Source organism: Engraulis encrasicolus, chromosome 20 (genome assembly GCF_034702125.1).
Source record: "Engraulis encrasicolus isolate BLACKSEA-1 chromosome 20, IST_EnEncr_1.0, whole genome shotgun sequence".
In the NCBI taxonomy this organism is placed as follows: Eukaryota; Metazoa; Chordata; class Actinopteri; order Clupeiformes; family Engraulidae; genus Engraulis; species Engraulis encrasicolus.
In genome coordinates, this window is record NC_085876.1 from 12,770,253 (window position 1) to 12,797,830 (window position 27,578).

General features: G+C 45.6%; 1 protein-coding gene across 1 annotated transcript in view; it reads left to right on the plus strand.

The window, feature by feature from the left end:
- LOC134436303 (protein MTSS 1-like) overlaps nt 1–27,554 on the plus strand; it is an 85,250-nt gene extending 57,696 nt beyond the window's left edge. Inside the window, exons 4-14 of the mRNA XM_063185453.1 lie at nt 3,098–3,182; nt 4,502–4,593; nt 5,506–5,580; nt 9,857–10,014; nt 13,171–13,278; nt 13,709–13,806; nt 14,498–14,708; nt 19,917–20,264; nt 22,492–22,662; nt 23,793–23,952; nt 24,245–27,554. Of these exons, the coding sequence (XP_063041523.1) occupies nt 3,098–3,182; nt 4,502–4,593; nt 5,506–5,580; nt 9,857–10,014; nt 13,171–13,278; nt 13,709–13,806; nt 14,498–14,708; nt 19,917–20,264; nt 22,492–22,662; nt 23,793–23,952; nt 24,245–24,888 (2,150 nt within the window). The 3' untranslated portion in view covers nt 24,889–27,554. The remainder of the gene's footprint in view (nt 1–3,097; nt 3,183–4,501; nt 4,594–5,505; nt 5,581–9,856; nt 10,015–13,170; nt 13,279–13,708; nt 13,807–14,497; nt 14,709–19,916; nt 20,265–22,491; nt 22,663–23,792; nt 23,953–24,244) is intronic.
- The last annotated feature ends 24 nt before the right edge of the window (nt 27,555–27,578 follow it).

Consider the following 27,578-nt stretch of genomic DNA (forward strand, 5'->3'; position numbering starts at 1 on the left):
GAGAGAGAGAGAGAGAGAGAGAGGGCGCAAGAGAGGGAGAGAGAGAGAGAGAGAGAGAGGGCGCAAGAGAGAGAGAGGGGGGAGAGGGGGGGTGTGTGTGTGTGTGTGTGTGTGTGTGTGTGTGTGTGTGTGTGTGTGTGTGTGTGTGTGTGTGTGAGGCAGGTAGTCAACGAGCGACAGGACAGAGATGGATGGAGAGAAAAAAGAGATAGATAAAAAGAGCAAGAGAGAGTGAGAGTGTGAATGTAAGAAAGTGTACAGGTATGTGGTTTGAGTGCAAAAGTGTGTGTGTGTAGACTGTGTGAGTAAGTGGGAAAGTGTGTAAATGCATAAGTAAGTGTGTGTGAGTAAGTGAACACAGAGCAGTGGAATAGGGAGGTAAAACATTTTGTGTGTACACAGTATATGCGTTTGTGTGTGTGTGAATGTGTTTATGTGTATATGTGTGTGCATGCGTGTGTGTATTTGTGTGTGTGTTCATTCTGTTTGGCCAAGCTTGCGTGTGTAGGTAACTGAGTGTCCATTCATGTGGATTAAGGACTGGACAGGGTTTCACTGCAACTCAACACCTCAACACTTCGCACGCCACCACCACATTAAAAATGTACCACTCCGGCATTCACCTTCACCGGCCCTGACCCAAAGAACTGCCTCTTCCTCTCCCTCTCCCTCTCCATCTCTTCACTCTCTCTCTGTTTCTCTCTGTCTCTGTCTCTGTCTCTCTCTCTCTGTATCATTCCAATAAAGGACTTAACACTCTAAAAAGGTATTTTTCTGCCACTCCCTCTTTCTCTTCTTTCTCTCTCTGAACTTTTTATCTGTTTATCTTTCTTTACTGATCTCTCTCTCTCTCTCTCTCTCTCTCTCTCTCTCTCTCTCTCTCTCTCTCTCTCTCTCTCTCTCTCTCTCTCTCTCTCTCTCTCTCTCTCTCTCTCGGCTTCATGACAACAAACACCACAGAGGCCCAGACTGATCCATTGTCTCATTGTTGTGCTCCGGGTCCCCTGTCATTTCTCAAAAGGCCATGATTGAGAGATGGTTCCCCCTTTTTTTGTATTTTGGTAGGGAGCCCAGGCGGTTGAGTTGAGTTGAACGGAGCCAAAAGAAACATGACTAAATTATACAGGGCCGGCAATCGGGAGGAAAATAAAAGCCGTCGGGTCACGTGACCCGGATCGAAGCCACCGCATTGGTCGAACAGTTTTTCCATTGACAAACAAAGCCTTTGTTGTGGACCGCTTGTCTAGGAAGCGAGGTCATGTTAACAGTTCAGTGGTTTTTTTAATATTGCTCATCGTTTGGGCCCCGCATTAAGGAGGGTGAGGGGTGGTGGGGGAGTGGTGGGGGGGTCACCATAGTTGGGATGTCACGGTCTTATTGTCTGCCCGTATGACATGCAGCATACGATATCGATCCACCCTGCAGGTTAAGAAATGGTCACCCCTCCTTTGTGTTCTTGGTCTTGTTTTTGTTTGGTTGGTTTTTACATACACACACACCACCATCACTCTTCCTCCTCGTTGCTGATGTTCAGCAATGATAAATTCCTTCAGTGCTGTGCTGGATTTTTTTCCTTCTTCATCTTTCTTTTTTTTCTTTTTTTTGAAGGGAGGGATTTTAGCTGCCAACAGAGTGCAAAAGCTAAGGGAACCAGGAACAATATCTCCGGAGGGGGCTACTGTCCCAGTCACAGGGAGAATGTGACCATCTGTGGACGAGGGGGCCTATTTTCTTTCTCCCTTTGCCGCTAACTCTACCACTGCTTCTGATACTGCTGCTGTTGCTGCTGCTGTTGCGGCTCTGGGAACCGCTCTTGTTTGCAGAGTGTGGAGGGTGGAGGGCGACTCTCACCCTGTCCCAAGGGAAAGTCGGGGTCTTTGTAGAACAAGTGGGGTGGATATTTTTCAACGATTTTTTTTTTCAAACAAACATGCTGTGGCACTTCACACTTTGCCCCTTACCCACCCCACCCGCCCTTCTCCCACCCCACCCACCCTTCTCCCACCTCACTCTACTTCCCTCTCCCCCTCTTCTGTAGTCCCTTATCCTCTCTTCCATTTTTTTTCTCAGTTTGTTCTTTACACTTCTTTTGTGCTCTCTCTCTTTCTTTCTCTCTCTCTCTCTCTCTCTCTCTCTCTCTCTCTCTCTCTCTCTCTCTCTCTCTCTCTCTCTCTCTTTCTCTCTCTCTCTCTCTCTCTCCCTCCTCTCTCTCTCTCTCTCTCTCTCTCTCTCTCTCCCACTTTCTTTCCTTCTCCCACTGTCTTTCTCTCTCCTTGCCCTGATTGTCTGGAGCGATGAGGTCATTGGCTTTGTTTGGTTTTTACTAAAGAGCTCATGGTCACACTTAAGTGAAGTCTTTTGGGTAAAGGGAGAGCCTGGGGAACAGGGGAGGGGGTAGAGAGAGGGGTGAGATGTGTGCCCCCCCCAAAAAAACCCTCTTCCATTCTCCTCTGAGATCGACGGCCAAATGGGACGGTTGTGTTAAAAATGGTAGGGCCCTGCAAAAACCGCACGCTCTCAAATGGCCTGTGTGTTGGTCCAGCAGCCTGGTCTACAACCTCCTCCCTCCAAGGTTTTAACGCCCCATAAACTCCCATGTACTTTAGACGCTGCTTGCCACAGTATATTCCATGAATCTCCACATGACATAACACAAGCAGCAGACGAGGCTCACAAATTTGGAGTCAGGAAGCCATTAAAGAAGGTACAGTTGGGGTCGCATGCTACCACAAAGCGTAGCCACACAGCTAAGCTAAATCACAGGCCTTTGGGGTTTATTTGGTGAGAAGAAATACTCACAGTCCCCATCGGTTCCCCGTGGCTTTTCTGGTTCCAATGTGTTTAATCTTGAAAAACTGATCGTACCGTCCAGTGCTTGTGTTGAAGAATATCTTTGTGTGTTTGCTCTCGTTTACAGGAGGCACAAGAGACATCGGTTCAGCCGATTGCCTTTAAGGCTTTGATGTGCGTATCCCTGTAAAGCCTGAACTTTGAGAGAATAGACAAAATTTGATCATCCTGTCCTGTGCTTGTGTTTGACGGAGAATATCTGTGTGTTTGACGGAGAATATCTTTGTGCGTTTGCTCTCGTTTCCAGGAGGCACCAGGGACATCGGTTCGGCCCTGACCAGGATGTGCATGAGGCACAGAAGCATTGAGGCCAAACTCAGGCAGTTCTCCATGTGAGTCTCCCACAATTTTTATTCTGTTGGGTTTTAGGTTTTTTGTTGCTTGAATCTTTTTATTTTCCTCCTATTCTCCCTCTAGCTAGCACAGAGATGAGATAACCAGGCCTTTTGTGGGCGACACAGTAGCATCACTGCACACACACACACACACACACACACACACACACACACACACACACACACACACACACACACACACACACACACACACACACACACACACACACACACACACACACACACACACACACACACACACACACACACACACACACACACACAGAAAAATAATTAGCCTCTGATTTTTCTCACACACTGTACAAAAACCTCTCTCTCTCTGTCTGTCACACACACACACACACACAAACACACACACAAACACACACACACACACACTCACGCTGTCGTGAGAGCAAACAAACACACAGCACACCCTGGTCCGATTTAACCCCGGCCCTGTTCGCCCGAATACCACACATGGAGATGTTAGGGCTTAGGGCTAATGTTTTTACATTGGTGCTAAAAAGTCCGGATTTTTCTCCCATGTCATGTGCGATAAGCATCTCAGGCCTTCGGGGACTGAGTTTCTGACTGGGGACATTGAGAACCATTCAACAATGTCTCTGATGTGGCACACAGTAGGCCCAACTGTTCTGTTTCTGTTGCTTTGAAAAGGGGCAGAGTTTGAAATAAATAGACCGTACAGGGCTGTAGGGCTAGTTTTCCTGTTGTGGAATAGTCTCCTGTGCCTTTGGCATGACACGTGTGTTCCTCTGTCCCCTAACTCCCCTCTTCCCTGCTACTCTTCTCCACCTGTCTACCCCTACACCCTCCCTGTACCACCGCACTCCCCCGAACGATCCTGCCACACTTGTATCTTTCCAAACCCTCCATTCTACCTAAAATAAACTCTTTCCAAACCCCTATCCTACCCCACCTGTACCCCCTACAATACCCCCAACTTAACCCCTCCAACCTCCCATCCTACCCAAACCATATCCCCTCCAACCCCACAATCCTAACCCCAATCATACTGCTTCCACCCCCCCCCCATCATATCCCCTCCATTTCCCCATCCATCTGCCTCCAAACCCTTCTATCCTACCACACTTGTACCCTTTCCCACTACCCTCATCCTACTCGAATCATACCCCTTCCAACCCCCTTATCATGCACCAATCATACCCCTTCCAACCCCCTTATCATGCACCAATCATACCCATTCCAACCTCCCCATCCTACCCAATCCATACCCCTTCCAATCTCCTCATCCTACCCACGCCATGCACCTCCCACCCCCCTGCCCCCCTCAGGGTGTTCATCGACTGCCTGATCAGCCCTCTGCAGGAGCAGATGGAGGAGTGGAAGAGGGTGTCCAACACGCTGGATAAGGACCATGCCAAAGGTGGGACACCGCCGAGCCGTCACCTGCTTACCACAAACGCACCACACTACTCACTGCTCTCAGTGGTTTTATTTATTTTGTTTTGTTTTGGTGTGGTTTATTTTACTCCCAACACTAAGGTGGAGGGGGAACTCATCTGCTCACCTAACAACATCACACTGCACCCCTGCTTTCAGTTATTTTATTTTGCTTTAATATATTTCATATAATCTCACCCAATGTAAATGAACAGTTTTTAACGTAGGTTAAATTGTATTATATTACAGTGTATATCATATTCTAACACATGTAGTGAGGGAACAAATTGTGGTACATGGTAATGAAATGTGTTTACAAAATATGAAATAAATAATGGTAGGTGTAGTTGTTTTCAAAAGGCCTATAATGGGTTTCCGAAAGATGTTTTTTTTTCAGCATGACATTTTATGAATGGACTTTGCTAGTCCATTTCCTCTCATTATCTCTGTTCCCCATAGTATCTGTAGTTATTCACACTTATTGTTTGCAGCAGAGAACTGCATTGAGTAATTGAGAAGAATTGCCTATAAACTCTCTTCCCAAAGTATAATACAAACCATTTAGTGATTAAAAGCATAAACTCCCTTCTGTTCATACAACAGAAGAAGCAGTGATGCATTCGAAGAAAAGAAAAAAGTCTGAATTGATTCTCCTGTTTTTCAAAAACACCACCCATAGTCTGTCTGTCCGTCCCCTCAAAAGCGTTGCACATCTAAGAGCCAGTGGCAGAACAATTACACACACAGACCCAGGGCACCAATTGGGCCCCCCCATATGGCCCTATAGGGTCTCACCACCAATATAGCAGGGCCCTGGGCCAAGGGGTAAATGCCCAGTTTGCTGCCCCATACAGCTGCGCCCCTGCTAAGAACCATTGTGTTTCCACTGTTGCAGAGTACAAAAAGGCCCGCCAGGAGATCAAGAAGAAATCATCCGACACGCTCAAGCTGCAGAAGAAAGCCAAGAAAGGTAAGAGGGACAGACAGCCAGCCCAAAGCAGGGGCCCCACTTGAGATGGGCACCCTCAACTTCTAAAGTAAAATAAATAACTTTGGGTGCCTGTACAAAAGGACTGCAAAATGGAGAAAAATCCTACTCACAAGCTGAGACTTTTTATTTATTATACCATTAAGTCCACTAGCAGACGCGGTTCGGACCTTAAGCCATCACCATTGCTAATAATGAGACATAGCTTGTGAGTGCGTTTTTTCACCATTTTAAGAGGTAGGTCTGCACACAGACAATTGTGCTCCAAAAAACCCATGCAACTTATTGCTCCTAAAAATTACAGCATGTTATGTTCAGGCCTGACAAAAGTCCAGGGTGGTTGATAAATTGCAAAAATTAATTGGAAAAAGATTATTTTTTTGGACAATTGGCAATGTGCAGACCTCCCTCTTCTCTTTGTCTGACATTATTGTCTGGTATCTGCAAAACGTTTGCTTGGATATGCGCACCCACTGCTGGAAATGTTCTGGTCCCCACTCAAAGCTCACACTTGCCACTCTGTTTCTATGACTTCAAAGTACAGTCTTCTATCTATTGTCAGATTTTATTTAAAAAGAAAGTGATTGCATTTGATTTTTTCTTGTTTGCTTTTATGTTGCTGGATGTTTTACACAGAGTTGAGTTTTAGTTCATGTCCTCATGCTCACTGTTATCTGAGCTCCAGATTCCGTTTTAAGCAAACAGTACTGCATCTCTTGACTCATTTGCCTGCATAGTTATTGGAGCGGAGAGGGCTTTAAAGGAAACTTCAGTAGAGTATTAAGTATACAGGGCCTCTCCTTGAGTGGACATCTGTGCAGACAATTTGATTACTCCAAAGGGGTGTTATTGTAATTTCAACGTTCAAGATGTCACAGATGAGATCACCCACTCAAGGAGTGACCCCTGTGTCTCTGAATGTGAAAACTGACCAAAATGTTTTCCTTTCTGCGCTACTGTGCGCCATTTTGCCTCCCAACATGCCCCTGTACTTTCCAGCTGATATGTTTGGTAAGTTAATGTGTGTGTGTGTCACAGATCTTTGTTGAACTGTCGACCTCCTTCTCCCCCAACCCCTGATCCCCCCCTCACACCCACCTTCTCTTCTCTGTGGTCGGTCCTGGAAGAAGTCTGTAAGTGCTGATTTCCAGGAGAAGCCTTCAATTATCGGCAAATGACACTGCACCCCAGACCATTGCTCTCTCGCTGATCCTGGATCTGTACTTACGGGTGGCTTCTGCCAACACCAGCCCAAGTCCAGTCTTTTGGTCACATTCCGTTCACACTGTTCTGTGGCTCGCAGCCCATTGTCAGTCCACTGGAGTTGTGGTCACCTATACACTGCTACCTACCATTTCTTTACCTTGTTGTCTACCTTTGTGTGTGGCATGAATTTGCCTGTCACCACCCAGGCATGAGACACCATGTGTTTTGCGGATGTTAAGACAGAAGTTACAGCGAACACAACAAAATGAAAATTACATTTAACTTATGATACAGCACCAACACTTTTTCATACTTAGTAGGTTGTCCTTACTTCACAAAAAATGCAAGACGATTTGTATTTTGTTTTTCTTTCTCACCAAATCATCACTAAACAGAAAGACATTATTTATCTCTATACCGTATGTACCGCAAATTGTGTGTGTGTGTGTGTGTGTGTGTGTGTGTGTGTGTGTGTGTGTGTGTGTGTGTGTGTGTGTGTGTGTGTGTGTGTGTGTGTGTGTGTGTGTGTCTGTGTGTGTGTGTGTGCGCGTGTGCGTGTGTGTGTGTGTGTGTGTGTGTGTGTGTGTGTGTGTGTGTGTGTGTGTGTGTGTGTGTGTTTAGAAGAGAAAAAGGAAGTTGTAGGGCTACTCCATCTGTGGTCTGGAAGAGGGAAGGATGCCAAAAAGCATCATTATCTGACATAATGCATCCTCACTGCTGTCCACCCTGACTTTTACCATGATTGTTTTTGGTAAGCCTTTGTAGACACAGTGAGTCACATCATCATGAATGGATTATTGTGGCTCCAGTCCCTGCCGATTGCATAAAACTACAGTCTAGCATTTTACATTCCCATCCGAGGCTTGTGTTGTAGAGAAATGGAGAGCTCTCGGTACTGACCCTTGAGGAACCCCGTCTGTGGTCAACAGCACATCACAGTACAGCAGCAGGAAAGGGCTATTATTTTGTGAGAAAGGGGGGGAGCGGGTAACCCCACGGTCTCAGCATTGCACTGCATGCAGTTAGGAGGAATGGTGAGCCTCGTAGATGAATGTACTGCCTTGGTTGACGTTTCAAAGCCATGTGGGAAAGCACTTCTGTCCATCTCTGGTGTGCATGTGTGTGTCCGTGTCTGTCTGTGTTGCTGCATACATTCTGCACTCCATGCGACGGAAGAATTCCTCCTTCGCCTTCTTCCCTGGAAAATAAGATAGCCTTTCCCTTCCCTCCACCGCATAACTGTGTGCTGACTCTGCCGTGAAACTGAAAACTTTAATTGTATGTTTACATCTTCTGGGGCCTTTCACGTTCTGGATTTTGGAACCAAACACACGTTCTTGTTGTTTTTCTCTCCCTCTTTCTCGCTCTCTCTGTTTCTGTCTTTTTCATTCTCACTTCTGTTTTTTTGTTTGTTTTTTTCTTTCTTTCTCTTTTTCGAAACTCTCCATCCTGTGGTTCCCAGTCACTTGATAGGCTCTTATCATATTCCCACATGCTGTATTCAAATGCGTCTTTCTTCGCGTGAATGCCGCTCTCATTCACCGTGTCACATCACCGGAAAAACTCTGCACAGATACTACCTATAATGAGAACTGCACCAGGGGGCATATGGCCACGCAGTACACTACGTTTTTCTCCTCTCCTATATAGCCATTGCATAAGTGCCCATGTGAATAGTCACAATGGCTGACTGTAACACAGTGTGTGTAGTACAATGCCTCAGGGAGCGTCTCTTGTCTGTGCCCCCAAGAGCATCTGATCTTGCCTGTCAGTGTGTGTGTGTGTGTGTGTGTGTGTTTGTGTGTGTGTGTGTGTGTGTGTGTGTGTGTGTGTGTGTGTGTGTGTGTGTGTGTGTGTGTGTGTGTGTGTGTGTGTGTGTGTGTGTGAGAGAGAGAGGGGGGGGGGGGGGACCTAGCTCACTTTGAAGCCCCCAACTGGTTCTACAGCTTGCCATGACTTTGCTCTTGAACTTACTGTAGTTTTCGGTATAAAGAACAGAACCTTTGCGCAGAGCACAGAGCAGAGCAGTTGACCTGCACACACAGTGAAACTATGTGCATTGTGGCAACGTCGGAAGGCCTGCATCAAAACAAGAAATCCCTGTAATGTGACAGAGAGCATCCGTCGCCTACTGTAATTCTCAAGACACATTCCTGTACAATACAGTTGGTGATCATTTTGAAGATTGGGAATGTGAAGATTCTCATTCATTCAGCTCATCTTAGTAAAAAGAGTTCTGTTGTATGCAACTGGACTGCTACAGCAACTAAACTTTGCTGAGTCCATTGGGGTTAGGAAAGTGAGGAATGAACAGTGTCACTTTTAGAGGGTGGCGTGAGCATTTGACTGCCAGGCAAATATTGGGATTAGTCGCTGAGTCACGTCTCACATGCTCATCAGCGGTGGGTGGAAAGTCAACAGTCAAGTTGACTGTGAAGACATGATCATTTATAGCCTGGATCCATAGCTTTTGTCCATCAGTTTCATGCGTTTTATATGTTGTATGTCCCGTTGCAAGTCAAACATTTTAATCTAGGAATCTATTAAGGGTCTTTAACGAGTAAAAATAGATATGTCATTGGTCTACATGTGCATACTATATGAGCTATTACATGATGCTATTACATAATCAGGAATTACTTTACTATTTACCAGGACATACATTTCGCAAGAGTCTTGAAGTTCCAAAGCATATCATGTGTTGTCATCAAATATCACCATATGTCTTTGACATGTTGACATCTAGGAAAGCTATACTTAGATGGAAGAGTGCAGAGCAGTTTTATGGAATTAAAGAGTTGTGAATTGTAGCCATTAGGGTCATAACCATGTCAACATTGTGTGTGTGTGGGTGTGTGTGTGTGTGTCTGTGTTTCTGTGTGTGTGTGTGTGTGTGTGTGTGTGTGTGTGTGTCTGTGTTTCTGTGTGTGTGTGTATGTTTGTGTGTGTATGTTTGTGTGTGTGTTTGCATGCGTGTGCGTGTGTCTGTGTCTGTGTCTGTGTCTGTGTCTGTGTGTGTCTTTGTGTCTGTGTCTGTGCGTGTGTCCCCCAGGGCGCGGGGACATTCAGCCGCAGCTGGACAGTGCGATGCAGGACGTGAGTGACAAGTACTTGCTGCTGGAGGAGACGGAGAAGATGGCGGTCAGGAAGGCCCTGATTGAGGAGCGCGGACGCTTCTGCACATTCGTATCCATGCTGCGGCCCGTAGTGGTGAGTGGCTCACACACACCCATGAAATACACACATATACAGTAACACACACACACACACACACACACACACACACACACATACACACACACCACACACACAAAAATGCACAAAAACAAGGTCCTGATCGAGGAGAAGAACCACATCTGCACCTACACTGGACACACACACACACACACACACACACACACACACACACACACACACACACACACACACACACACACACACACACACACACACACACACACACACACACGTACACTCAAACGAGGCTCTGATCATGGAGAGGGGATGCTTCTGCACCCTTGTCTTCATGCTGCGGCCCATCGTCATGAGTGGCCCCTCTCTCTATGTCTCCCACAAAATGCTCAAACCACAAAAACATGCACATTCATGAACCCATGATGTGCACACACAAGCATGTGCACACGCACACACACACACACACACACACACTTGTGACATATACCAGATGTTTTCTGGTATTGCTGTCTTTCACCGTCTCTCCCACATACATACTAAGTACCACAATACATACATACACGCGAGTGCGTGTGCACACACACACACACACACACACACACACACACACACTCGTGCACACACACACACACACACACACACACACACACACACACACACACACACACACACACACACACACACACACACACACACACACACACACACACACACACTGTACATAGGCACAAAGCTCTTGCTTGACTCTTCCATCCCCTTCCCTGTCACTCTCAGTGGTGTAGTTTAGTTTGGTTAATTAAATGGAATGTGCTGTTTATACAATATGAAGCAAAGTCCTGAGGCAGAAGAGACACCATTATCTGAACGAATCGCCAATTATCAGACACTTCCCTGCTGGCACATTCAGAACAGGGCTTTATCTATTGAGAAAAAAGTGTTTACCGGTACTGCGTTGAAATTATTCTAGTACTGAGCTCCCATAAACTTTTGAGTAATGTACAGAAGAGAAGGCCTATAATGTTTATGTTAAAACAGTCACCTGTTTCTCTTGATTATGTCTTCTTTGTCTATTTAGCTTATTTCATGTTTCAAAGGTATCCTTAGGATAAGTAATCCAGAAGCAACAGACACAGAATGATATGAATATGGTAATGGCTTTGTTTACATGACATTGTTAATTCCAAATTAATAGTTCAAAATTAAATAGTTCCGTCGAGTTTACTTTGATCTTTTATTTAATTCCAAATTGTGAAGTGTTTACATGACGTTTTCAAAGTGGAATTAAGATGTATTCAGAATTAAAGTGAGTTAATTTAGCCTGGGAGTATCCATGCTGCCTTGCGCATTCTTTTCGAATTGCTGGACAAGAGTTAATTCTGAATTAAATGTCTCATGTAGATGAGGCCAATCTGAAATATATCTCAAAAGACAAGATTCAACCATAGACGAGCAACATCTCGTTCAGGATCTGTGTGTCAAACACATCAATCATTTAAAGTAGAGAAAATGTTTTGTAGCAGGTGAAGTAATTACTTCCAATCAAGTCAGCAAATGCATTACTCTGTAATTGGTGTCAGGTGCATTAATCAGTGATGCTATTAACTTAGCCCGCTTAACTTTGCCAATCTCAATTATCTCTCCCCCTTTCTTTAACGTTTCACGATAAATGTCCTCTCATCTTTCTTCCTTGTTACTTTGCCTGTTCTGAGTGCACCTGTCCGTCTTTCGTCTTCACTTACATCTATCTTCCTATTTAAGACCTGTCCTCATCTGTTCCTTCGCAAGCCTTGTTCCCATCGATATCGATTCCCCCCATTTTATTATCTCTCCTCTCCATCATCTGATTCCTCTCATTCAACATCCTTATCTCCCTGTCCCTTCTCCAGAACACCTCATAATGTACCTCAGATATATTGCCCAGAAATTAGGTGACATCGGGTGAAAATAGGTAACATCAGGTGAAAGACTGAGGCTGACAGGCAGACCGTTATTTTACTGCCAGCAGGAGCAGCCTGCTGTGCCTGTCTTCACATTCAGCTTGAATACAGCCTGCTGTTCCTGTCTACATCACTGAGCTTGAATAAAGCATGCTGTCCAAATTCAGCTGTACCCAGGGCTGGATTAGGATGGTCCTCCAGGGCCTCTAGGCTACAGGTTGATGTAGGCCCCCTTGGAAGGCAAATAACATAACACAATGACATAGACGGCGGTGCCATAATTCCAAGCCAGGAAGGATAACATGTCAGCCAACTGTGGAGAGGAGTATTACAAGACAGACACATTTTTACCGAATCTTCACACATCACATTTTTGCAATTATTGAATTTCCCCCAGTTGGCCAATTGGGGGTCCCCTAGCAGGTTGGGGCCCCTAGGCTGCAGCCATATCTAGCCTGTGCGTTAATCCGGCGCTGGCTGTTTCCCTTAGTTTGTATCTGTCTCTATCACTGTTTATAGAAAGGCAGGCGGTTAGGTGATAGCTGATGTGAATGCCTGGTGCCTAATCTTTGATGACATCAGGTGGAGGGACAGGCAGCTATTTTACCATCAGCAGGAGATGCATGCTATCCCTGTCTACATATTCAGCTCAAATAAAGCATGCTGCCCATATTCCTCTTGAAGCCTGTATCGCTGAATAGAAAGATAGGTGGTTAGGTTATAACTGACGTGAATGGTGCCTATTCTTTAATAATCAGCCGTCTCTCCGCCTCGTCCTCCGTTACCCCTCCTACGGCTCAGCACGATGTCCTCGGCTGTTTTTAGAGCCACGTGACATTCTTCTCGGGATGCCGCCGCGTTCTCGTGTTACGCAAATGGCCTTTGAAGCACTCAATAACGGAGTTAATGCAAAGTGAAAACACAGCCATGGCTGATGGATGGACGTGACCTCTGCTAAGTGAAAGGTGCAACTGAAATGAAGTGTTTGGTATGTTTGTGTGTGTGTGTGTGTGCACGTGCATCCATCCGTGTATGTGTGTCGGAGTGTGTGTGTGTGTGTGTGTGTGTGTGTGTGTGTGTGTGTGTGTGTGTGTGTGTGTGTGTGTGTGTGTGTGTGTGTGTGTGTGTGTGTGTGTGTGTGTGTGTGTGTGTGTGTGTGAGCGCGCACGTCCATGTGTTTGTGTTTTCATGGTCACCCCTGACCCCTGCCCTCTGCCCTCTGCCCTCTCTTCAGGATGAGGAGATGTCCATGCTGGGAGAGATCACCCACCTGCAGACCATTTCCGATGACCTGAAGGCTCTGACCATGGACCCACACAAGCTGCCCCCGTCCAGCGAACAGGTCAGTTGCTATAGCAATTCCCCCATATACCATCCAATTGACCACCTGGCCATTGGCGGTACACAGACATTAGTAGAAGAATACTTCTATTCACCCCACACATTTCTCCTCCCATCTATGTCACTGTTAAATAATACTGATAATACATTTATGGATTGCGCACTACACCACAATAGTGGCCCCCAAACTGCTTACTCCACGACGACAGATATTTCTTGTCTATACCAGCATAACTATGCGAAAAAATAGGCCAGGGGATGTTGTGGCCTCTTCTGAAGGGACCTGGCTAGATAGCCAGCGTTGATGCATATTGCAACCACACAAAACCACTCTCAGAATAGAACAGGTGCTTATTCTATTTGATTGTTGTTCTGGTGTTCACATCCTGTTCATAAACACTGTGTGTGTCTCTGCATCTGTGTTTCTGCAGGTAATTGTTGACCTGAAGGGTTCAGACTACAGCTGGTCCTACCAGACGCCCCCGTCCTCCCCCAGCACCACAGTGTCCAGGAAGTCCAGTATGTGCAGGTGAGGTTGGCGAGCCGAGCGGGGCACGGGGACACAAAGGGTTAAAGTGGGTGTGATCACAGAACAGAGAAGGGTCTCCTCAACACTGCTATCAGCGACAGTCAGAGACGAGCATTACTTAACGTCATACTATTTGTTAGATTACAGTACATGAGGGGACATCATCAAGGATTGTGTCTTGAATAGCATCTCACTGCCATTCAGGAGCCGTTCTTTTTCGTCTTTACTGACCAGCATCCGACTGCTCTGTGCTGGTGGAGTTAATTTAATGTTAAAGGGTCCCCTTGTGGTCATAAATAGGTATTGCAGTAATGAAGCATCTTTTTTCCCCCAGTGAAGTAGTAGTTTCAAACCACAGAGGTGTGACCCTATTTTAAGTTCCCAGAGGACTTTCTGGACAGTGTCCATTTTCGTTCCTTATTTCACCTATTTTCTCATTATCTTTCTTTCTTTCTTTCTTTCTTTCATCTCTCTCCTCTATCTCTCTGTCTCCCTTTTTTCATCTTTCTCTCCTTCCTTCCCTCTCGTGGCATATCACTCTCGTGCCATCTTTCTCTCTCTCATTCTTCCTTCTCTCCTTCTCTCTCTTCCTCCCTCTCATGGCATCTCTCACTCTCTTTCGTTCTCATTTCTTTCTCTCTCTCCCTCTCTCCCTCCGTCTCTCTCTCTCTCACTCTCTCCGCCTCAGCAGCAGTCTGAACAGTGTGAACAGCAGTGACTCTCGCTCCAGCGGTTCGCACTCCCACTCTCCCACCTCCCACTACCGCTACAGGGGCTCCGCCCCGCCACAGCAGGGGCCCGGACGCCTACCCAGTGTCTCCTCTCACGACTCGGGCTTCATCTCACAGGACGCCTACCAGTCCAAGTCGCCCTCGCCCATGCCCCCCGAGAACGCCCCCCAGGTAAGACGACGTAGAGGAGAAATCCTTTACTTCCCCCTTTTCCCCTGAGAATGCCCCACAGGTAAAACGCAGTGGAATTGTAGACTAGAACTACCAGACTTTATCAATAGGGTAAGGTTTACTCCCATTGGGTACTCTCCATGCCCCCCAAGAATGCCTCAAAGGTAAGAGGATGTAGAGTTGTAGACTGGAGATACTAGTCTAGCTACTAGTGATAGGGTATGGGGACCACCAGTCCAAGCCACACTTGCCCATGCCATCCGACAACACCCCACAGGTAAGAAGCTGTGCGTTTCACCCATCCAATGGGGCAAAGCCACCACAATCAGCCCACAACACTTCACAACACACACAGTAAAATACCTCTGGATCTCGTCCACCACACACCATGCACACACACACACACACGCACGCACACACACACACACACACACACACACACACACACACACACACACACACACACACACACACACACACACACACACACACACACACACACACACACACACACACACACACACACACACACACACACACACACAGCTTTCAATTAAGGACATTTTTCTTGCACGGCAACATGTTAGGCAATAAAGTAGTAGTAGCCTTTATTTGTCCCAGTATGGGCAATTGTTTTGCAATGGTGTTACACCTCTCACACCCGCACACACACACACACGCACCCACATAAAACATTTAACAGACATAAATAACCGCTTAAAACGCATAAAAAGGTGGAGGGGTTAAGATAAAAGTGTAATCTAAAAGAAAGATCTACAGAGTAGGGCTTAGAGTAGCTAGACATACAACTCATGGCTATCTATGCTTCCTAGTGGAATTTAGCAGCTGAATAGCAGAGGGTAAAAATGAATTTTTATATCTATTTGTCCTAGCTAATGGGCATTTAAAGCGGGAGCCAGAAGGTAAAAACTGGAATTCCTTATGCAGGGGATGGGAGTAATTTTCTAAAATACATTCGGCCTTCCTTATTACCTGTTCCTCGTACAGCGCAGTCATGCTTTTCTGTTGAACACCAGTAATGTTGCTACAAACCTTAATAATCTTTGATATGGCATTCTTGCTCTTAACATTAAGGAAGGCATACCAACAGATCGCAGAGAATGTAAGAATTGATTCTATAAAAGACCTATAAAACAAAGTCATTAGGGTCTTGTCCACGTGGAACCTTGCCAACTTCCTAAGGCAGTATAGTCGCTGCTGCCCTTTTTTTAAAGCTTTTTTGAATTTGAGTTTTTTGAAAGTGAGTTTGAAGAGAGTGTGGTTAGAGTACTGCAGGGTAGGGATGAACAGGCTGGTATAAAGGGCCTTCAGAACAGCACACGAGTCAAAGAGTACCTGAGTTTCAGCCACAGCCCTAATTAAGTTCACAAGATCTAAGTCTCTTTGACCAGGACTCCCAGGCAGAAGAGACACTTAGTCTCAATGGGACAATCCCGGCTAAATAAAGGATAAATAAAAATAAAACAAAATAAAATGGGGACTGAAGTAGTCTGATTACCATATACATGTTCTTCCGCACAGCGTTATCAAGCAGAATATTAGCGGGGTCCACTCTGAACAGCATAGCAAGCGGATAGCTGTTAGGATATGTTTATTAATAAAAACCCAGTTCCAGCTATTGACACCTGCTCTCATGCATAAGCAAAGCATTAGTCAGGCAACATCCTGACAACCAGCTGCCATCCAAAAATGAATGTCCTGCTGTTACAGTGGAGAGAAATGAGCGGAACCCAAGTGCAACTGTACAGCCAAGCACAGCTGCAGCTACATGTAAACATTAAAGCCGAACACAGTGTTATATGTAGAAATTGGTCTCACACACGCACACAGACAGACACACACACACACGCACGCACGCACACACACACGCACACAGACAGACACACACACACACGCACACACACACACACACACACACACACACACACACACACACACATACACACACAGGGAGCTCGGCGTTCCCATCAGCCTTTGTCAGAATGGAGCACTTACGTACTTGTTGCTAGGTAACGCCGCTCGTTAGACGGCAGGGCCGCGCTGTAGACTGTACGGTCAGTGGCAGTGCAGTCAGTCAGGCGGGATGGAGAGTGGCTACTGGATGACTCATATACAGCCCCACACTGACCTGAACCCCGCCAACCCATACCAACATGGAGAGGGAGGGGTGGGGGTGGGGGGAACAGAGTACAGACAGTACAAGTCTGCTGCATGTCTACCTCTGTCGCCCACGTACAGTTAAGTGCATAGACCTCACTGACACTCTACAGTAGATTATTAGACTGTTGCTGGGACCTGAACACCGCCTCCCACCCCCACCACCACCTACCCAGCATATGGAGAGTGGGTGGCGTGTGTCTGGGCCTGAGGCACAGAATACAGACTGCACCCACAGTACGTCTACCTCCCACGAAAAAGTGCAGTGTATGCCTCACACTCACTGTAAAGTAGGTCATTATACAGTATTGATGCTGGGACCTGGCTAAGAGTTGTTTGACCTCATCAAGTGCAGTCTTCAGCACAGATGGACATCTCTGATTTAGAAAGCAAAGTGAAAGTCACAGCCAGATATCTGGTCAAAGAATTTTGTGCCCCATCCTAACGAGTAGTACATGCAAATCATGCTACAGGCCGCGTATTTTCAGATGTGAAATAAAACATATGAAACATATGAACATATGAGTAAAATATATGAAATGAAACTACTGTGTTGGGCTGAAAATGCTTTAAATAATGTTGCCTGAAAACACGTTTAACATTTACTAGTCAGAGTATTTTGATTTTAAAATGTTAAGATGCTTTCAGGCATAGGATCATACTTTATAACCGTCTTTCTGTCCAGAATAATGGCAGTGCTTGTTTTTGTGGAACTGCTCTTCACCTCAAGAATCCAGTGTCATGCATTCTCATAGTAAGACAGCATCTCAAGTGTTGATTTGTAGTAATACGTCACCCAGATGAGCTTACTGTACAGCATGGGACCTCACTCTGGCATGTTGATACTGTGTTAATACTGGCACAACACCATGCCAAACGGTAGGTCATCTATTTTATGAGCTATATTGGTTTGTTGTCACTACGAAGACAACACGGCTCCATGGTTACTGTGTGTGTGTGTGTGCCGTTTACTGTAGCATGCTGTGCTGTCATAAATACACTGGAGCATGACAGACAGCTGAATGATTCCTACAGTAGAAGCTATAATCAGTAGCACACGAGACACGCCTAATAAAGACGCATTGTCAACACCATTGTGTCCCGTATGATATAGGAGAGTGTGTGTGTGTGTGCGGTCGGTTGTGGTGTGCAAGGGGCTTCACAGCCAACGGGTTTATACTACAGGGGGTTATTGTTGGAAGTTATGCAGCAGTTTGCATTCTGGCAGTGTGCTGCTACGAGATCAGGTGCTATCTAAAAGTAAATGTATTCATTCACAGCAGTAGGCAAGTCCACACATTGCACATGGCAGGATGGCACTTGACAGCGGGTGCCATTTTGTCAGCCCATCTCTCACTCGACTAGAGCCCGGCGGCGTCTCGAGGGGTCCGATGGGTTCCTCTGCACATAGCTCTCTCAGCATTATCTCTCGTCATTCTGTCATACACCATTTCTCTCTCATTCTCTCTCTCTCTCTCTCTCTCTCTCTCTCTCTCTCTCTCTCTCTCTCTCTCTCTCTCTCTCTCTCTCTTTGTCTGCCCCCCCTCCCTCCGCATCCACTTCTCTCTCACTCTATCTCAATCTCTATTTTTCTCTCTTCCTTTCTCCCTTCTCTCTCTCTATCTCCCTCTCCCTCTAGTCTACATACAGTATACCTCTCTACCTTCCTTCCATCTCTCTGTTTCTCTCAGTCTGTCCAGCACCCCCCTCTCCCAACCGTCCTGGCCCTCCAGCATGTTCTTGCTTAGACAGCTGAGGTAGTTTGTGCTGAACCGCTGCTTTCTGCGCTACGCACACGACTGAGCGCATTGCTGGCTGTGGCGGCACTATCACCACTGCCTGTGACCATGTAACCAGCCTCAGCATCTGTCTGTCTGTGTGTCTGTCTATTCTGTTTTCTAATAATCTGTACTCCCATACTTTTGCATCCATGCTGTAGCTCTGTAGCTCTCTCTCTCCCTCTCTGTCTCTCTCTGTCTGTCTGTCTCTCTCTCTCTCTCTCTCTCTCTCTCTCTCTCTCCCTCTCTGTCTCTCTCTGTCTCTCTCCCTCTCTCTCTCTCTCCCTCCCTTTCTCTGTCAGTTCGAAGCGCTTTGATGTGTGCTACTGTGCTGCTCAAGTTGTTGCGTTCTTTTCATCCCTGATAGATCTTTAACATACTGCTTCTGTCTTTCTCTTTCTGTGTTTGTGTGTGTGTGTGTTGTCTTGTCCCCTTTTGTCTGTTTTTCATCTCTGCTGCTGTTTTCCTTGTTTCTGTCTATTCTGCTCAACTGTGATGCTACACTACTCCTGTGGCCTGTTGCATTGCTCTTTCCCTTGCTTTGTGTCCTGTCCTGTGTGTGTGTGTGTGTGTGTGTGTGTGTGTGTGTGTGTGTGTGTGTGTGTGTGTGTGTGTGTGTGTGTGTGTGTGTGTGTGTGTGTGTGTGTGTGTGTGTGTGTGTTTGCTCTCTCTGCCACCTGTGCTCCATCCGTGTGCTTCGTGCTGCATGGCCGTGCTACACTGTAGTCCTCCTCTGGCTGCTGCCCATCGGACACCTCTGATTCTGGGCAGGCAAACGGCGAGGGCACCCCTCAGCCCCCCACTCAGGGCTCCACTCAGCTCTGCCCCCCTGAGGGCGAGAAGGTGAACAGCCTGCTTTATCACTGGATTGCTCTCGAAACACAAGCGTGGGCGCGCACACAGACACACACACACAGACACAAACACACAGCCAAACAAATGTGCCCACATACAATGTGCCACCCCGTTGTGTGTCCCACAGTTACATCATTATTGCATGCATTGTATTTTTGTTATGTGTTTTTGTTTCACATATTTGCCCCACATGCTTCACTTCATTGTAATGCTTTCAGTTTTATCAGTTGAACGTTTTGTTATGGTACATGTGTACATAATGTAAGATGTATTTAAAAACAATACATGTTACATGCATTTTTTTTAAGTTTGATCCTTATTTGGTTTTTTCCCTCAAATGTCTTATTTTTGTTGTCACTATTATTTTGTTTTTGTCCCACCCCACCCTCCCATTCAGTTATCAAACGGCTATGACCATCACCGACCCCCTGACTCGCCCTGCCAAAGGGAGGAGTACTCTCCCCTGGACCAGCCTCAGCATCCACATCAGCAGTACCCGCCCCCCATGCCCATCCACTCCCACTTCCCCTTCCCCCCTCCCTCTCCCTTAACCTCCACCTCCACCTCCACCCTCTCCTCCATGTCTGCCACTGCCCCCCCCACCCCCACCCCATCGCCGAGCTCCCCCTCCCCGCTGTGGCCCTGGTCTCGTCCGGGCTCGTCGGTGATGGGCGCCGACTACCCCCCCTACGGCCCCCTGGCGCCGGGCATGATGCCCTTCTCCTCCAGGGTGCCCAGCTGGAAGGTTTGTTTTGCCCGACCAACAGCACCCCTTCATCTCACTTCCTCCATCAACAATGTGCGATTTGTCAGGGGGACAAAACAGAAGAGGGGATATTTTTAAGATTTTAAGACATATTTTAAGACTACCTTGACCAGGGCTCAAACAACTATGGCACTGCCTTTTACGCTGGGGTCCTGGGTTCGATTTCAGCTCTGCATCTCTGTCTTCCACTCATTTCATGTTGCACTCCTCAACTTTCCTGCCTGAATAAAGGCTAATAAAATGTTAAAAAAAATCGATGGTGTTACATTAATCAATCGCAATGAAATCCTCGTCCCCAGCTGAGATTAAAACCACATAGAATAAGTGAAGATATCCCCCCTTCTGCCCCACAAATCGCACCCTTCACTTCCATTTTTTCTTTCCTTCCTTTTCCTACCCTGTCCTTTTCCTGCTTTCACCTTCCTTTCATCACACTTAAGTCAGATCATCCTTTTATTTTCCTCGTCTGCCCTGTCCTTTTCTTTGTCAGATTGCACCCACTAGTTTTTTTCACACTCTGTTCTCAAATAAGTTCACAGTCACAGCAGAGCTTTTACATTGAAAAAAAAATGCTCTTTTTTCCATTCCCTCAACACGGGCAAGTGCATGCTGTCATTCAGCTATTTAAAACTTGTCTCCTAGGCTACTAATAGCCTTTCATTAGTGCCCATTAAAGACTCCTCTGATTATTTCCAGCCACTGCTGTGAGCGTGGAGATATAGCCTACTGCCACACGAAGAAATACTCTCTCACAGTCTAGATATACTGCCACATAAAGAAATACACTCTCTCAATCTCACTAGATATACTGCCACATGAAGAAAATTGAGTATTGTTGCAAAAAATGACGTTTATCCATTTTGGAATATTTTGGGAAATTTAAATTTTTGTATTGCATTGCATTGCAAAACGCATTTTATGTATGAGAAAAGTATGTTCTCAAAATATTTGAATGGCAAGAATTCACAGGTATAATGACGTCTGAACACTTATTTCCAATAACATAATAAAAAGCCAAAAAAGGTATTATTTTTCAACAAAACTCTTCAAATACACTCTCCCAGTCTTACTAGATATACTGCTGCCACATGAAGAAATACACTCTCCTTGTCTCTGCTGTAACGCAACTCTGCACAGTATATATTTTTTTAGGGTGCATGCTAATTCCAGGACCAACTTCAAGAGTGTTCAAATATTCAACTCACCAAGTGTTGTATTAACCCTGCAATTAATTTACTGTGTGGGTTCCAGGCTTGGTGGGAAAAAGGAGAATATCAGTTCCCTTGTCTTGCATGTCATAACAGAGATTCTGCCACATGAAAAAATAGCTGTCTTGGTTTCCTACTAGGTCTGTGTAGTAATTTGTACGTATAGTGCAAGTTCAACACATAACGTGTAGGATTAACTTTGAGAGTGTTTAATTATACTCAGTAAGTGTTGAACTAACGCTGCAGTTGATTTACTCGGTGGGTTCCTTTAGCAGAAAAATAAGAATATCAGTTTTCTTGTCTTGCATGTCGATTCACACAGAGAACTTCTATGTAACACTGCCTGCCGCCGCTCAGAAAACCACATCTTTTTGAGTGCATGGAACGAAAAAATACACAATGGAATGGAATAGCTGGTGGTGTGGGAATGTGATATAGACTTTCCTCCCAAAAACAAACCACCAAGTTAATGAGGAACACTTAGATGGATCTACACCCCTCTTTGAAGCCGCCGTTAGAACATCTGTCCAACGTGGTGGTGGTTTTCTTCATCATTTTTCTCTCCGTCTTAGAAATTTTAAGAACCCAGCTCAGCTTCAGTTTCCACAATAACAAGTAATTACCATGAATGGTCAGAGCAATAGTACTAACCACTCTTATTCACCTTTCAAAACTCCCTACAACTCAACATTTGGCCACTCAGCCGTCATGTTGGTTGAGGACCACACTTGTAGTAAATAGTAGGTGTGTGTGGCTCATTGTTTCTTTTACTAGCAGACGTCAGGGTGGCATAAACACAGCTAATACCACTATTGTATAAATTCAATGATTTTTGTTTTACTGCATTATCTAAAAGACAAATTCTTTACATGTACATTCGTTTCCAATTGTTAATTCCTTTATTTACTTAATACAAGAGTGGCAATAGCTGCATTGGTACCAACTGGCATATGTGTGCTACTAAAAACCATTAATAACGACTTGTGTCTCTTGTGTAGGACTGGGCCAAGCCTGGGCCGTATGACCAGCCCATGGTGAACACCCTGAGGAGGAACAAGGAGAGGCAGAGGGAGCCCACGGACCCCACCAGTCCCCAGGCTGGAGAGGCCGGCAGTGCTGCAGAGGACCCCCAGAGGCCCAGGACCGTCAACACTACCACTACTCCTAAGGTATTGTTTCTCAACAGGGCTCTACAGCCACCCAGGGGGTGTTAGGGAGCCCTAGAGGGAGGCGTTGAGAGAAGGATACAGCTGAGAGGGGGCGGTGGTTAGTTGCCATTGAGGGGCATTTGTTTATTTTATTTTTTAATACTAAGGGGGGCCTTGGCAGGCTCATGGTCAGGGGGCGCTGGTCCAAAAAGGTTGAGAACCACTGTCCCAAGTTAATGTGGTGTTCTGCTTTGGTATAATACACTGTGCCTTTCAGCTTCACAGATAGCTAATTTCAGTTGTTTTTATTCAAGCTACTTATTCCCTATTTCCTCTTTTGACAATTAGTTGATTCATCTCTCCATATCTTGTATCTGCCCTGTGAACATATGAAGAGTTCAGATGCAAAACCCCCTAAGTGCCTTTTCAGAAAATAATCTTAATTCATTTTTATTTAATACAAAGCTATCAAAATTGCATGTTTTTTTATTTTATTTATGTAATATAACTATTTATATGTATTATCAAGTACATGAATGTAAACCAAACCAACAGCAGGGTTCTCTAAAAATACAGTAGGGCAGGTCTTCAGAAATGGAGTTAGGGGGTTTCGCATCTGAACTCTTCATATGTTCTCAGATTTTCCATTTCTCCAAGTCCTCTCTGTCCTTTGTTCCCTCTTCAGACATACAGTGTATTATGCAGCACGGACTAAATGAGCCAACTTTTTGTGTATTTCTTCTCTGTGTGGAACAGCAGTGCAGTATGGTGCATAGAGGGCTGATGCACTGGTGGAGGACTGGCGCCCTCTAGTGTCTATCTATTGTCCTCTTCTAACTGTAACAGTAAGATGTGTATTTACGCGAGTGTGTGTGTTTGTGTGCTTTCTTGTATGCTTGTGTGAGTGTGTGCTCTCTTGTATGCTTGTGTGTGTGTGTGTGTGTGTGTGTGTGTGTGTGTGTGTGTGTGTGTGTGTGTGTGTGTGTGTGTGTGTGTGTGTGTGTGTGTGTGTGTGTGTGTGTGTGTGTGTGTGTGTGTGTGCGCTTTCTTGTATGCTTGTGTGTGTGTGTGTGTACTTTCTTGTATGCTTGTGTGTGTGTGTGTGTGTGTGTGTGTGTGCTTGCGTGTGCATGCTTGTGTCCTCTCTGCAGCTGGAGGAGGCGGAGGTGCATGAGGAGTTGTCCATGGCTCTGAGCAGAGGCCTGCAGCTGGACATCCAGCACTCCAGCAGAGACTCCCTGCAGTGCTCCAGCGGCTACAGCACCCAGACCAACACACCATGCTGCTCAGAGGACACCATCCCCTCACAAGGTACACACACACACACACTTACAGTAGAGTAAAGAACACAGTACTAGTAGTACAGCAGCCAGACCACCACACCATGCTGCTCAAAGGACACCATACCCTCGCAAGTTACATACATGTGTACACTAGAGTCTTGCACATTTGTCATCTGATGTGTTTGAGAAAGAGAAAAAGAAAGACTTAAGGGAAATATTATTAGTATAGTATTATGATGAGACAAAATGCCAATAATTACACTTCTGGTACTTTAACGAGTAACAATCTTAATGTTTCTCCTCCCCTTGCCTTGTCACAGTGTCAGACTACGACTACTTCTCGGTGGGCGGTGATCAGGATGGTGACCAGCAGGACTTTGACAAGTCCTCCACCATCCCGCGCAACAGCGACATCAGCCAGTCGTACCGCCGCATGTTCCAGGCCAAGCGGCCCGCCTCCACCACTGGCCTGCCGTCCAACCAGGGCCCGGTCATCCTCACGCCGGGCGTGGCCACCATCCGTCGCACGCCCTCCTCCAAGCCAAACCTGCGCCGGCCCTCCGGCGGCCTGGGCCTGGGGCCCATACCCATCCGCACCCCCATGATCCCCGTCAAGACCCCCACAGTGCCCGAGTTGCCCTGCCTGCCCTTCAGCGAGGAGAGCGAGACGGGCTCGTCGCCGTCCGGCAGCCCCGCGGGATCGCCCATTATGGCACAGGCAGGAAGCGCCACCTCCACCGCTAACGCCACCAATACGGCTACCAGCAGTCCAGGATCCTCTCCGCAGGCGCACGTCCCAGTGGAGCCCAATGGTGGTGGTGGTATTGGTGAGGCTGGTGGAGGTGTGGAGGGGGATGAGGCGCCTGGGAGCCCCCAGGGAGACAACATGCTGCTGGCCATCCGCCGAGGGGTGAAGCTGAAGAAGACCATGACCAACGACCGCTCGGCCCCGCGCATCGCCTGAGAGCCTCCGCGGCCACCTAACACGACTACAGCTGCTGCTGCTGCTACACAACGCGGGCTGTAAGCAGTGATATAAAGTGTTGGTTGTGGGGTGTGAGGTGGGTTTGGTGTCTGAACATGTAGCAAAAGGGTGAGGATGTGTTACACGACTGCCGTGTATCCATGCCTGTATAAGTAGGAGAGGACATGTGGGGCCTATTCCAAAAAGGTGGTTTCGTCACTAACCCAGCTAAATTAAGCCAGAGTGAGCTGTAAATGTACTACTAGTATAAGACACTTAAGGTGTCAGTTAAAATGACAAGATTTACCACTTGCTCTGAGTTAAAGGTGAGGTGAGGGTGTGCACATCTCAGGAAATGGTGCAGGACATAGGCTAACTGGAGGCATGGGGTGAGGAGTTCGCTTTTTCCCCTTTTTTTTACTATTCCATGGCAGGATTATGTTCTCTCTATGTGAATATGATGACAAAAGTCAAAACGTAATCCTACCATGGAATAATAAAAATCAAGAAAAAAGGATTTTCAGTGTGCGGACTCCTCACTCCAAACCACTTGTTTTGAGTTAACATACCCCGGTAAGTGACTAAGTCTGCTTTCTGGAATATGCCCATTGTCCCCTGTCTGAATGAGGTGGTGTGAGATATATATATTTGTGTGTCGGTCTGTGAGAAGGGAGGGAGACTGGAGCATTTGATTTTAATATTTCCATGACTTTTCAGAAAATAGACAAAAGGCTCTGTCTTTGTTTTATGTTTTTTTTCATTTGTACATAAGTAATTCTAATTCTATTTTGAAGTGTTATATAGTATGTTTATGTTTTTTCTTTGTTTTGTCACTGAAGCTCCATTTGTTGAACACCCCTGCTCTGGAAAACAAAAAGGTGCCAAAACGTTTTTTTTTTTCTCCCTTCCAACAGTCATTTCTCTTTATAGGATTTATCTTTTCTGTGAAAATGCCAGAGATTAAATAAAAAGTGAAGCTACGTTACCGTTTAGGATGGACAATCTACTAGCCTAGGGGGGAAAAACAGAAATTAAGATAGTGCACTAGGAATCCGACAGAACGGCAATATGGCATCTTCATCTGAAGTCTCTTGTGAACTTCCTATCTGGTCCCCCCTTTGATATGGTCCTATAAATGAGCATGCACGCCCAGACATGCAGACTCTTTTCTACGACCAGTCTTTTCTGAAGACAGGGAGAGCGAGATGCACCACAGGCAGTTGATTGGGTACGGTGGTACTGTAAATAGATTAAAAGCTTATCTAATTACTTTGTATCTTTCGGCTGAAATGTGGATAAGAAGCAAACATGATTATGTCAGAGTTATTTCAAAACTGAAGCTTTAGTATCTCTTCATCCCCATCACGTCAAAGTAAACACATCTGTTTTCAATACAATGCACTTCATTGGAGTGACACACTTTGACACTAGCTGAAGTGTAGATGAACCCAAGGATGTTTGAAAGGCAATAGCCTCGCTCAACCCAAGGTCAAACAGTACTTTTAAGTTGAAGTTTGGAGATGAACATGTGTGCCGATAACTTTCAGGGGGCTATCAATCAATTATAGATAGCCCCCTGAAAGTTATCGGCACACATGTGCACTTGAGCTTTTCAATAGACTGACTTTTATATCTTTCTGTTACATCATAGGGAGGGAAGATGTCGCCATCACCTAATCTTCATTAACTGGTGAAAATGTACATTTTTATATGGGAAGCTACTTCAGTTTAAGCTTTGTATTTTCAAAAGGAATTCTTCTCATACCTACAAATATTGTAACTTATTTACACACATGTAGCCCCCCTGCAAGGACAGGAGGCCTTTGAAGAAAGTACATTTCTCCCACAACCACCACATCAGTTAAGTATTCATCACCTCTCTGACGCAAGACCATAACAGTCTTAATCTGCCCCCACCCACCCTATTTAAAGTGCTAGCTTGGCTACACTCGTCAACATTATGTTCTTCTCATTTCAAAAAGGTATAAGAGAAATGTATTTCTGCATGTTGCTTTCAAAGTATTATTAAAGAGCATTAAAAACTATTTATCCAGATGAATTCCCTTTCCTCCCCATCTCAACACATCCCCACTTTAGAACTGTTGAATATATTTGTACAGCGACTGAGGTCTGTGCCGTTGTCCCAGAGAGAGGGCAGTCCTCTATAACGTGTGTAGAAGCAGAGTAGCTGATGCATATACGCCATGCATATGATGCTGACCTTTTGACCTGTCTGCACCTGTGTGGTATACTGTCTTGATTACGACCTTAGTGGTTTAACTATAAATGTCAAACGACTCTAGCCGTCACTGTGTTTTCTTTCTCTCTTTGTTTTGTTTTGATTTTTTTTTCCAGAGTACAGCTGTTTAGGTAAGTTGCCAAATGTTACCTTTGTATAAAAAAGAACAAAATAATCCAGATATCGAAGAGGACATAAGTTTGTGTTTCTAACCCAATGTTATAAAGCAGGTGATCAGACGTCAGGATTTCTTAGACACTGTTGCTAACGCTCGCTTCAGTACCTTGTCTGTGTATGAAGAGTTGATTTTCTTTTGTTTATATGTTTTATATCTGGTCTTCTTCGGCCTTTCAAAGATAGTACCCGTTTCTGTAGATCTATTCCTGTCAAACAGTTGAATCCAACTTACAAATAAAGGTGTTGAAAATAAAACTTGGTTGCATTTGTTCTA